The sequence below is a fragment of the Abrus precatorius genome, unplaced genomic scaffold (assembly GCF_003935025.1).
Source record: "Abrus precatorius isolate BTA unplaced genomic scaffold, Abrus_2018 Scaffold4, whole genome shotgun sequence".
Lineage (NCBI taxonomy): Eukaryota > Viridiplantae > Streptophyta > Magnoliopsida > Fabales > Fabaceae > Abrus > Abrus precatorius.
This window is the reverse complement of record NW_020874384.1, coordinates 11,597,282-11,608,615: the sequence shown is the minus strand read 5'-3', so window position 1 is coordinate 11,608,615 and position 11,334 is coordinate 11,597,282. Positions and strand designations below refer to the sequence as shown.

Sequence of the window (11,334 nt, the reverse complement as noted above, 5' to 3'; positions counted from 1 at the left end):
ATCACTCATTCATCCCAAACCCAAACCTTTCTTTTCTAACTAAATGAACGTAGTTAATGGTTTAGCTAATTTTTACATTAACAAAAAATTTAACAACTAACCATATAGTTTTATTTCACTAACTGAAGTCAACTACATACATCATCTCATGTTAAATTTTATATTAACTTTTGAAAGCCTCTTTTTTTATCTGCACCAACACTTAAGACCAACTATAAAGTCACACACACAGATTTTATATAAATGTAACTAAAATTATAAATTATAAATATTATTAAAATACCTAGAAATATAATATTGTAAAACAATTAAAAATATGTTTAAAACATAGAAAAGTATAATATACTTTAACACTATTAAATAAATAGTATATAAAATAAATTTAATAAGATAAAAATTTAATTTTAAAAAGTATAATCTCTTGATATATCATGATAATAACTTTCAAAATTAAACAATTACACAAATAAATTTTATTATTGCATTAAATAATGTCAAAATTATTAAAATATATTTTAATTATTCTATAATATTTAGTTACTATTCATATAAAATTAATACATTTTATATTAAAAATAGTAATTATAATTTTCTTATTCAAAATAATAAAATATCATAATGAAAATAAAGTTATTTATTATAATTTTAAAACATGTATAAAAATCAAATTACGAAAAGGAAAATATATTATTTTCTAATATAAATTAAAATTTTATCAAACATAAATGATATTAAAATTTGAAATGATATTGCTAGAGTAATCCTTTAAAATTAATGTTATTATATCAAATAGTACGTTATAACAAATAGTTTAATTAAAATATAAAAATATTAAAAATTTATAATAATTTAACATCAACAAATATTTAAATTTAAGAACTAATTATTTAAATATTTTTTTATTCTCACAAACTTCTTGAAAATGTTTTCCTTAGAATTGTGATATCTTTTTATTCTTAATATTGTAATATGTTTTATATAACAATTAAATGAAAGTATATTAAAACATATTATATAACATTTCACTTGTTAAAGTGCATAGCTAATAGTATTAATTAAGTTTATTAAATTACGTCAGACCAAACTAACCTAACAAAATAGAGTTTAAATTTGAAATTTAAAAAATTAAATTAAAAATAAATTCTATAAAAATGAAAAATAAATATATGATAACAATAATAGTTTTTTTTAAAAAAGTAAAATAAAATACATATAAAAATAATAAAAATAAATTCTATAAAAATGAAAAACCTCAACTAAACCAAAAGATTAAAATAATCAAATACTAAGAAATTAGATTTATCTTCATAAAAAGTATTTAATTAAAAATAAATGATAACAAAATTTTATGATAAATTCCTCTTGTTTAACAATTTTTCTTACAAACACACTAACACTCTGCTAGATCAAATGCGCTGGCATATGCACACATTTCATATTTCATAACTCACATTCTCTCTCAAAAGTAGGTTACACACTAAGAGGATTTTATTTTTCTCTCATCAACAATGATGGAGTTTAGATGAACTCGTATGCAAGCCTTTTTGTTAAAGGAAAAAAAAAACAAAATAATATAAAAAATAAATAAAATTTATCTCATAAATTAAAATTAATTTATTTCATTAAGTTTTAAAAAAGTTAAATAAAAGTAATTTTAAAAAAATATAAATGTATAAATTAGTTTTAATTCATGAGAAAAGTTTTATTTATTTTTTATAATATTTTATATATCGGTGCCGAGTTCTTGAATTTTTGCATAGACTGCGGGTTCAATGGGTTCATATGCATGTTCTTGAATCATGACTAGAGTCTTGGAATAACATGCATGTTTGAAATTCAACAAAACTTAGTAAATAATTTAATTCTCGCATGGAACATACTAAATATTTATTTATTTAATATTTATTTTATAAAATAATAATAAAATTATTAGGAGAATATAAGAAAGCTCCACAGCCAATTGTTTCTTCTACACAGCCAAATATTTTATTTTCTGTTCTTACCACAACTGAGGGCCAACTAGTGTAAAAAAAATATAATAATTCTTGCATATATTTTTATTATTTTAATAAATTTTAGTTAATAAAAAATACATGATAATTAATGTAAATTAATGTATTAAATAATTAAGATCAATATTTATTATATATTTTAAAAGTTATAATATTTATGTTTAGAGGATATTAAAATATTATTATATTGAAAATAGGTATTTATTTTAAGACAAATATCTCTTCAAAATATAAACGTAACAATTTCAAAAATAAGTTATCTTTTTGTTTATATAAAACTTAATCTTATTCTTTTAAACTCATTTTCTTTTATCTGTTTATCAAGCTAGTTTAAGTATTTTCTAGTGATTCTAACAGCTAGTTCAATAAATTTAGTGATCATAGTTAAAATTTAAAATTAAAAGTTTGAAGAGAATATTAAAAATAAGAGATCAAATAAAATTAAATAATTTTTATTTAAAATTTTAATTCTAAAAATCATAAATTATATAAATAGAAATTTAAAGAAAACATCAAAGATCTAAAATAACATAGTCTATTAGTTTAAAAAAAATTATTATAAATTAAAACTGCATAATGTATGGAAAAGTTTTAATTCTTAAAATCACCATTTAGATACTATATATACACTACTATAATTTTTAATTTTTTCCACAGTTTTTCTTCGCAGTTTATATAACTGTAGTTAAGTTTTAATTTTATTCGTAGTTAAATTTAAATATTCTTCGCGGTTTAGTATAATAACCATAGTTAATTAGCGACGGTTAAGCAAACCCCAGGTAAATATAAAAAAAATTATCATCTCCCAGGTATATGTAATTAACCTTCGCACGCTCAGAAATCCCTCTCTCCCAAATGGGTGAAATAGAGCTCTCTTTCTCAACTCTGACTATTGCCTAACTTTTCTTACACTCACAAATCTTTTTCTTCCAATATCATTGATTGAATCGATTTGAATATTCACACTATTGTTAAAGCCCTCTCTAAGAAGTCTCAGAAATCTTCTTTCTCAGAAACATGAAACAAAAGTCCTCTTTTTCAACTCTGACTATTGCCTAACCTTCCTGCGCTCACAAATCATTTCTCTTTGAATCGATTTGGTGCCATTGTTTTTGCTCTCGTTGTTGTACAAAGGTATGATTTCTATTTTATATTTGAGATTTTATGTTTAGGGTTTTAGATTAGCTTTTATAATTGTTTTGGTTGTAATTTTAATGTGATAGAAATAATATCATTAGAGACTCTTATATATATATATATATATATATATAAGTTTTACATAAAAAATTAAAAATTAACTATTAATACAATCTTATAAAAATATAAAGTAACAAGTCTTGAAGATAAAAAATAATTTTACAAAATTTTAAAAAAATTAAATTATATATATATATATAAAAGATCTAAAATAAAAGATCTGAACTGTTATTTTTAATGAAGATTTAAATACGTTGACTTGTCTTAAAAAATATATATATATATTCTTAACACGGTGGTTGATTGATTGAAAAAGTGGGATCTTAAACTTTCCGTGGGAAATTATTTCGTGCATGCAGTTCAACATTTGTTTATACATAATATATTATTAATTTGCTATAAATGATATACATCTAGATCGTGCAGCTATATATAGTCATGTAACATTCATTTATTAATAATTACTGTGATGTGGACAAGCTTCGTCTTTTAGCAACAATTTGCGATTTGGTATTCATCTAAAAGAATAATATATTTTGATTGTAATCCTTTCATTGCTTCAAATCATGTGATTCCATGCATTAATTTAATTTATCATGGCAACCAAAACGTGTACAATTTAAAACCCAGCTATGTGCTTTCAACTTGTTGGGCATGTTCATCCAATGGGACTTGAAGATCGATCGATGTGCTAATTCTGACTCAAAACAACAAACTATCCTTTGCTTCATTCTTCTAAGTGCCAGGTAATGAATATTTTATTAAAATATGGTTCACGTTTGGATCTAATCTTTTCGATCAAAACACAACTAAATGTGGTCAACGTGTAAATTTTCAATTTAATTTTATCATTATATAAGATTAGATATTAAATGTTAGTGGGATTTTTCTAAACATAAATGTAACCCAACTTCATTTTATATTAAAACTCACACACTAGGTCAATCCAAATTTGACCTCTTGTATAATTTATTGATTACTTACCTAATGAAAATATTGCAATAGAGGATTTAATAATAATAAAAAAAGCATTTCAACTTCACGATTTTGAATCACCACTTGATTTTGAATTCCAATTGAATAAGTTGGTAGATTATAGCATGGACAAGGTAACAAGTGGACCATGAGGATCACTTCAAAAATACTTGCTCTAGAAGGTTACAGACATTTTCAACATGTTTGCAGATCAGAGTTTAGGAGTTAAATAATTTCAGTTTAATCCTTCTTGTATTTGTAGACAGTAGACAAGATGGTTAAACAATTACATTATAGTCCTTCACTTATTAAACTTTCAAGTTGACTTTAACCAATTTCTTAACCCAAATTTACATCTTAAATGTTACAATTAAAATATTAGCTCAGTTAAATTCTCGATATTTAATTCCCAAAAGTTATCAATAGCTTCTTATATTTTTGTTAAAGTTGTAGTGTTTGGTGATTAAAAGATATATACTAATTATATGCTATACTCTTAATCATATCAATGGAGTATATGAAGGAGTTTTATATATTGTAAAGATTACCATTAAAATGATCAATGTGACAATTTTAAAATATGTCATAATTTAACACACGATAACCATAAATTTTACTTGTAAACATTTTTACAAGAAATACTTCACTTAAATATAGTTTAAAAAATGTATTTAACATAAGAGACTAAAAAAAATTATATATCAATCGTAAAATAAACATTGCATATTATAATTGTGACCAAAGAGAACTTATCTTTTACTTTTCATAAAATTTCTAAAATGCATTTCATTGTTTTATACATTATTTAAATTATATTTTAAAACTTAAACAATAACCCTGTATGAGAATAAAGTTAATTTCATAATAATAAATTTTATTATTATCTAATATATTTTCTCTTGAATTATACAATAGTTGTAGTAAGAGCTAATGAGCATAATGTGCTGCTGACCCAATGTAATTAAATCACAATGACACTAATTATATATTTAGATTGTAACACTTGACGGTGCCAAGTTTTTTGAGTAATTGAGATTATCCATTTTCAATTCATCCCATATACAAAAAGACTATATTTTTGTAACAGATATTTTATAAATATATTTCTAACTGATAACGAGCTTTATGAAAAATCAAAGATTGAAATATTTGATGAAAAAGATCTTTTTATATTAATATAAATCTAAAATCTCTTATACTCAATTTGAATATTTCATTTAGTTTATATCTAATGGCTAAAGAAGTAATAAATTATTAGTCCTTAGATGTAACAAATATTTTATAAATATATTTCTAATTGATAATGAGCTTCATGAAAAACAATCATATATTGAAATATTTGATGAAAATGATCTTTTTACATTAGTGTAAGTTTAAAATTCTTTGAACTCAATTTGAGTCTTTCGTTTAACTTATATCTGAAAGCTAAAGAAGTAATAAATTATAAGTTCTTAAATGTAACAAACATTTTATAAATATATTTCTAATTGATAATGAGCTTTATGAAAAAACAGAAATTGAAATATTTGATGAAAAAGATTTTTTTATATTGGTGCTAGTCTAAAATCTCTTATATTTTTATTTGACTTTTTCATTTAACTTACATCTAATGGCCAAAAAAGTAATAAATTATAAGTTCTTAGATGTAATAAATATTTTATAAATATATTTCTAATTGATAATGAGCTTTATGAAAAAATATAGATTAAAATATTTGATAGAAAAAATCTTTTTATATTAGTGTAAGTCTAAAAATTCTTACACTCGCTTTGAGCCTTTCATTTAACTTGTATTTAATAGTCAAAGAAATAATAAATTATAAATCTTTAGATTTAACAAATATTTGTTATATATATGGGATACTGGTGTAAGTAAAAATTTTTACACTCAATCTAAATATCTCATTTAACGTATAGTTAACGATCAATTAATTAATAAATTATAATCTAACTTAAATAAAAAATTTAAATAAAATGTAAAAATTTTTAAATTTACTCTAGTGTAAGAATATTCTCCTGTGTATATATATATATATATATATATATATTATTTTTTTTGAGAGAATCTATTCACATCTTCTTTTTTTCAATAGAGTTCATAAAGCAAGATCACCAGTTTAAAATACGTGCTATACAAGACACAAAATGCATTGAATTGAAAGAGATTCTTCTGGCTTTTCCTCCAAAATGGACACTCTTGACAAGCACGCTCTACGGAAAGGAAAATCCCTCAAACTATACTGATGAGCTGATTTCTGATACGCAATCAACAGTGGTAAAACAAAATACAAATACTATTCTATATTTTCCCCTTCAACTGTATCTATAATACACCTAAATTAAACTAGACTTTTATACCCGTGCTGTGCACGGATTTGAACTTTTATACAAATATTATTTATTCAGGATTAATTTAGATTATTATATTTATTAAATAAAATAATATATATCTATATATATATATATATATGTTAAATATATTATTAGTATTTTTTATATAACTATAATGCTAATTTGTCATGATTTTTCTTTCTTAGACTTATATTTACATCTTATGATTTTATCGGTATTTTTATTTTTTAATAATAATTTTGGTTAATATTGAGTATATATCATTTGTTACTTAATATATTATTAACAATTTGTTTCTTATGATTACAACATTAATTTTTCGTTATTATAAGTACGCATGCAGTTTTTTCTATTATTGTTACTACATTTAAAAGATAAATTAGCTATATCACACACATTAAGAAAACATGTTAAAACTAGTTTATATTAATTTTTAAAAATCACTATACAACGTTCTAAATATACTCCCACTTAAAATTAAAGTCATTAAACATTTAATAAAATTCCATCATAAAGATTCAAGGATAAGCAAAGAAATTGTCTTGCAAATATAACTTTGAATTTGTTTTAACTTTGTCTTGTAAAGGCGGCGGAGGGAATACTATTATTGCCTACTATTCTCATATTGATCAGATTACATTAAAAAAATAGTATAGCCTTTCATTTAACGATCAAGCCCCGACTAATTTACAATTTTTAATAGTAATAGAAATTTTAGTTCCAAAAACTTTAGATTGCGTTAACACAAAGATTATAAGATGGAGATGAACTATGTTCTCAACTAGGGGTACTCTGACTACTGCCTTGATGAACAGACTCAAGACATTCCTTGGCCCGATGAACTTTGGACTGGAGGTAAAAGCTCCCATTCTTGGCATTATTCTCAAACAAACTGTCATATTTCTGCACAGAAGAAATATGTTTAAACAATTATTATAACAAAAATTTAGCTCTTCTAAAACAATAAATGGGAAGGTACAACTGTTGATTAAAAAATCAAGGGAGTAAATTTTAATATTATATAAATAATATATGAGCATTATTTAAATCATAATATTAATAGTTATTTCCCAATCTAATGTTATAACTTAGTACTTTTTCCTCAAAAATGATTTCCTGACTTCAAGGGAAATATTCATACAACAAAGGGTTATATATAACCACACAACAAATGAGATGCAAACCTTCACAATGTCCTCCCAGTGGGCTTCCTCAGTAACACCAAGAATCTGCCGAGCCTCTTGCTCAGTCATTCCCTTGCTAGCCCTACGGATAGTATTTTGTATTGTATCTTGTGCAACACCATTTTTAGAGGCATCTGGAATAACATAACATAACGTTTAGTAAGTGAGAAGATCTGGAGTTGCTGTGTGTGTATAGAGGGAGAGATATATTAGCCAAGGCACGATATGAGAAAGAAAAACTACGGACTTAACACAAATTTAAGTGTATCAAAGTGTAAAGACTTACGGTATTGGACAAAGATGATGAAATTAAGGAGAAAATGGAAGAACTATTTTGGTTAACTTTTCAGAGAAGTATCGAATGATATATTGGGATTTGAAAAATTCAGTTCAAGAAGTAACATTGATTATTAATGAATCATTTCATAAACATGAGGAAAGTTGGAAACTAGTTCATGCATAATGAATTAAGGAATCGAGATAGCTCTTTATGACCAAAGGTGATATCCAAAATTTTGGAATAGCAGAGCAGCCACAGGCCACTATACAATTTGAATAGTGGTCATAGCAGCTACAATAGCAGCCATAGCACCGCTATAGTGGTGCAACAGCAATGGAAAATCTTTGGAAGTGGTGGTGTATGTGAGGAGTGTCCCGTATTAATAGGTCTGTGGGCAACCAAAAAAATGCTTTAGAGCTAATAGAGACAAATGGGAGACCAGTAGAGTGGTTCCAAGGATCAGTGGATGTATTAAATAGTCCCTAATAAAAATGGAATTGGTGATTAATTCAGTAATAAAGGAGCCTTAGTCTTTCCAAAACATCTAGATATCTAAAAAATTTTAGTAGTTTGATTTAGATAGATATGTAAATAGGATACACGGATAAAAGAAACAAATCAGTTCACAGATTGAAATCTCCTCAAGCTAAAGTTGATCAACCAACCCGCCTAAAAGCTTAAAACTTTAGATGAAGTCTCAAAAAAGGTGCTATATCTGACTGTCTAAATGAGAGACAAGAAATTTATATTGGTCAGTATCAAACAAATCTAGATCAGCAGCACCAGTGTTATGAGGTTCCCTTCAAATGAGTGCTGGTGCACGGGAAAGTTGATAAAGACAAAGAAAAGAATCAGAATACAGAAAATGGCCTAACCAATGCAATAGTTCTCCCAAAATGAACAAAGGGCCATACCTATAGCGTTAAGCAAGGAGAAAAAGGATAAGAAATGAAACACAGGGACTTGAATGATGGCGGGACAGCACAAGGTAATTAAAACATTTTCTCTTCAATAAAACTGGGGATCTCTTGCCAAATCATAACCCTTCACTCTAACTCTTTAATTACACTTTCTTTCTTTCTTTTCATTTTAGAGTTCTACTGCTAGCAATTCCGTGAAAGTGTTTGAAATTAGCATCCCCTTCCTTAGTTAGCATTTTCCTGTAATTCTGGCCTCCACTTTCACTGCATTTACAACTAATCTCCTTTCAAAGAATCCTACAAAACTCAAGGTTTTTTTCTTTTCCTTAAAAAAATCTTGTCATCCTGTTGGAGTTCACATATACAATCCTCACATGCTAATCTATCCAACACACCTAATTGTGAGAGAACTTCCCTTTAGAGACTGACTATAACAATCTACAGGTTGCACATGAAGCATGTAACCTATCCCAAGTTCTTCTCACAATATACTACTCAACTCCAAGAAACTGGGATTCTATTTAACTTTCCAAGCATGAGGGATTCACATACATACGACAGAACCAATTAAACCCAAAATTTCATTCTGAAAGCTCCCCATGCAAAGATTCCAATTTGTCAATGTTATTGCCCTAAGAAGCCCATGAAATCTCCGCCACCCCCTGGGCAGAAGAGAAAAAACGGCAAATCTCATAACTCTCTAGTCAACATATTTAGCAAGTAAATTCTTCAAAGAAGTATACTGAAGTGCATATCTGGCAATCAAGTGATATGATGTTGGAAAATAATTTAACTAACATTTCCTTATGGTATATGTCCAAACAAAAACAAACAATAATTAAACCAAATACCTAGAAAACACAGAATTGAAAAGTAAATTAGCAGGCAACAATATTATGCTTGTCACACAAATCAATGAATATTCCAGTCACAAATTTGAGAAGCTTACTAGCAAGTGCTTGACGATATGCCTGAACAAACGCTCTAGCCAAGATTCCTCCACCCATCACAATCAAGTTCGCAAGAATCTTAGCGGCCTGCATAAACAATTCAGCTAAGGTTTTGCAAGAAACAGGGAATATTCCAGAAAACTCATTGTCCAAAGACCATTTAGTGATAGCAGATTAAGCTCACTCCAAAGACCACATCCTCAATCAGTACTTTCCGCTTTCATTTTATATTTCCTTTAGGTACATACATCAAAAAGTTACTACCATGTCCATGTCTTGGACCTATGACGCCCCCAACAGACTGAACTATGCCTAAATAGAAACCACAACAAAATTATGCACAAATAGCATGCCCAGGGCCATAAGGCAAAGAATCACAAGCTAAACTTCTGTATATTGTAAACGTCACCTAACAGTCAATGAAAATAAATCAACCTAAGTTGGCCAAATAATAAATTACAAACACCCTCATAAAAACAGCTGCATACCTGAAAAGAACACAATCCATAATCCCCTTCACAAACAGAAACTAAATACACAAATTTCTCAATTTCTCTACGCCCCGGTAGAACCAGACAACACGTTAGATACGAAGAAACAAGAAAGACAGATATGAACATACCATTGCTTGAGAATCAACGAAATGAAACCCCTCTAAAACTACCCAAGCTTGGATTTTTCTTCTGTGTGAATGAGAAAATTTAGGTATTGAACCCCCTCTAGAATGTGGCGACGGTTCTAGAAGAAGACCAGTAATATGGAAGCTCCAAATTAGGTTTCGTGGGAAACAGGGTTCATCCCCGAAGAAATTGCTAATGCTTCTTTTTTGGAGTCTATGGGCTGATAAAAGTAAATAAAGATGAAATACAAAAATCGATAATTTTATTTATTTGATCGAAAAAGAAAATTAAATTAACTTAAGTCTCAATCCCTAATTTTATTAAATAACTTTTTTTATAGCTATATCATTTTATTAATTAAATCATATTATATTTATATTATACATATCAAAATTTAAATAAATTAAATATTTATAAATATATAATCTTTAATTAATATTTATTTATATTTTAAAAATTATATTTATCAGTCTGATGTATAAATATTTTATTGTAAAATAAATATATATAATTTAATTATCAAAAAAATTATTTTTATAAATGATTATATATGCGAATCATTACATGTGTGTCAAATTATGGAGCATGTATGTTTTGTTGATTATCTTTCTTAGATTAATTAAGAAAAGAGAATACTATCAATCATGTAAAATGTTTGTGAATCAATATGATCACAAAGTGGAGAGATTCTTGTATGTTTGCATTGACAATTAATTAAGATATATTTAATTATATTTCACGTTTTAAAATTAATATTATTAAAATTCAAAACAAAATTTTAATTATATATCACAAATCCAAGGTTTGATATGTTCCACGACGAAATTGGGAAGCGTGTTATAACT

The 11,334-nt window shown here is 26.0% G+C and overlaps 1 protein-coding gene across 1 annotated transcript; it reads right to left on the bottom strand.

Annotated features, from left to right (window-relative positions):
• Window positions 1–7,299: 7,299 nt before the first annotated feature.
• On the bottom strand, window positions 7,300–10,578 carry LOC113865849 (mitochondrial import inner membrane translocase subunit PAM16 like 2-like). Its single transcript, XM_027500622.1, has 4 exons — window positions 10,492–10,578; window positions 9,869–9,956; window positions 7,720–7,853; window positions 7,300–7,438 (listed from the first exon to the last, which is right to left on the bottom strand). Exons 1-4 carry the CDS (start codon window positions 10,492–10,494, stop codon window positions 7,313–7,315), a joined length of 351 nt encoding a protein of 116 aa, XP_027356423.1. The 5' UTR covers window positions 10,495–10,578; the 3' UTR covers window positions 7,300–7,312.
• Window positions 10,579–11,334: the final 756 nt, after the last annotated feature.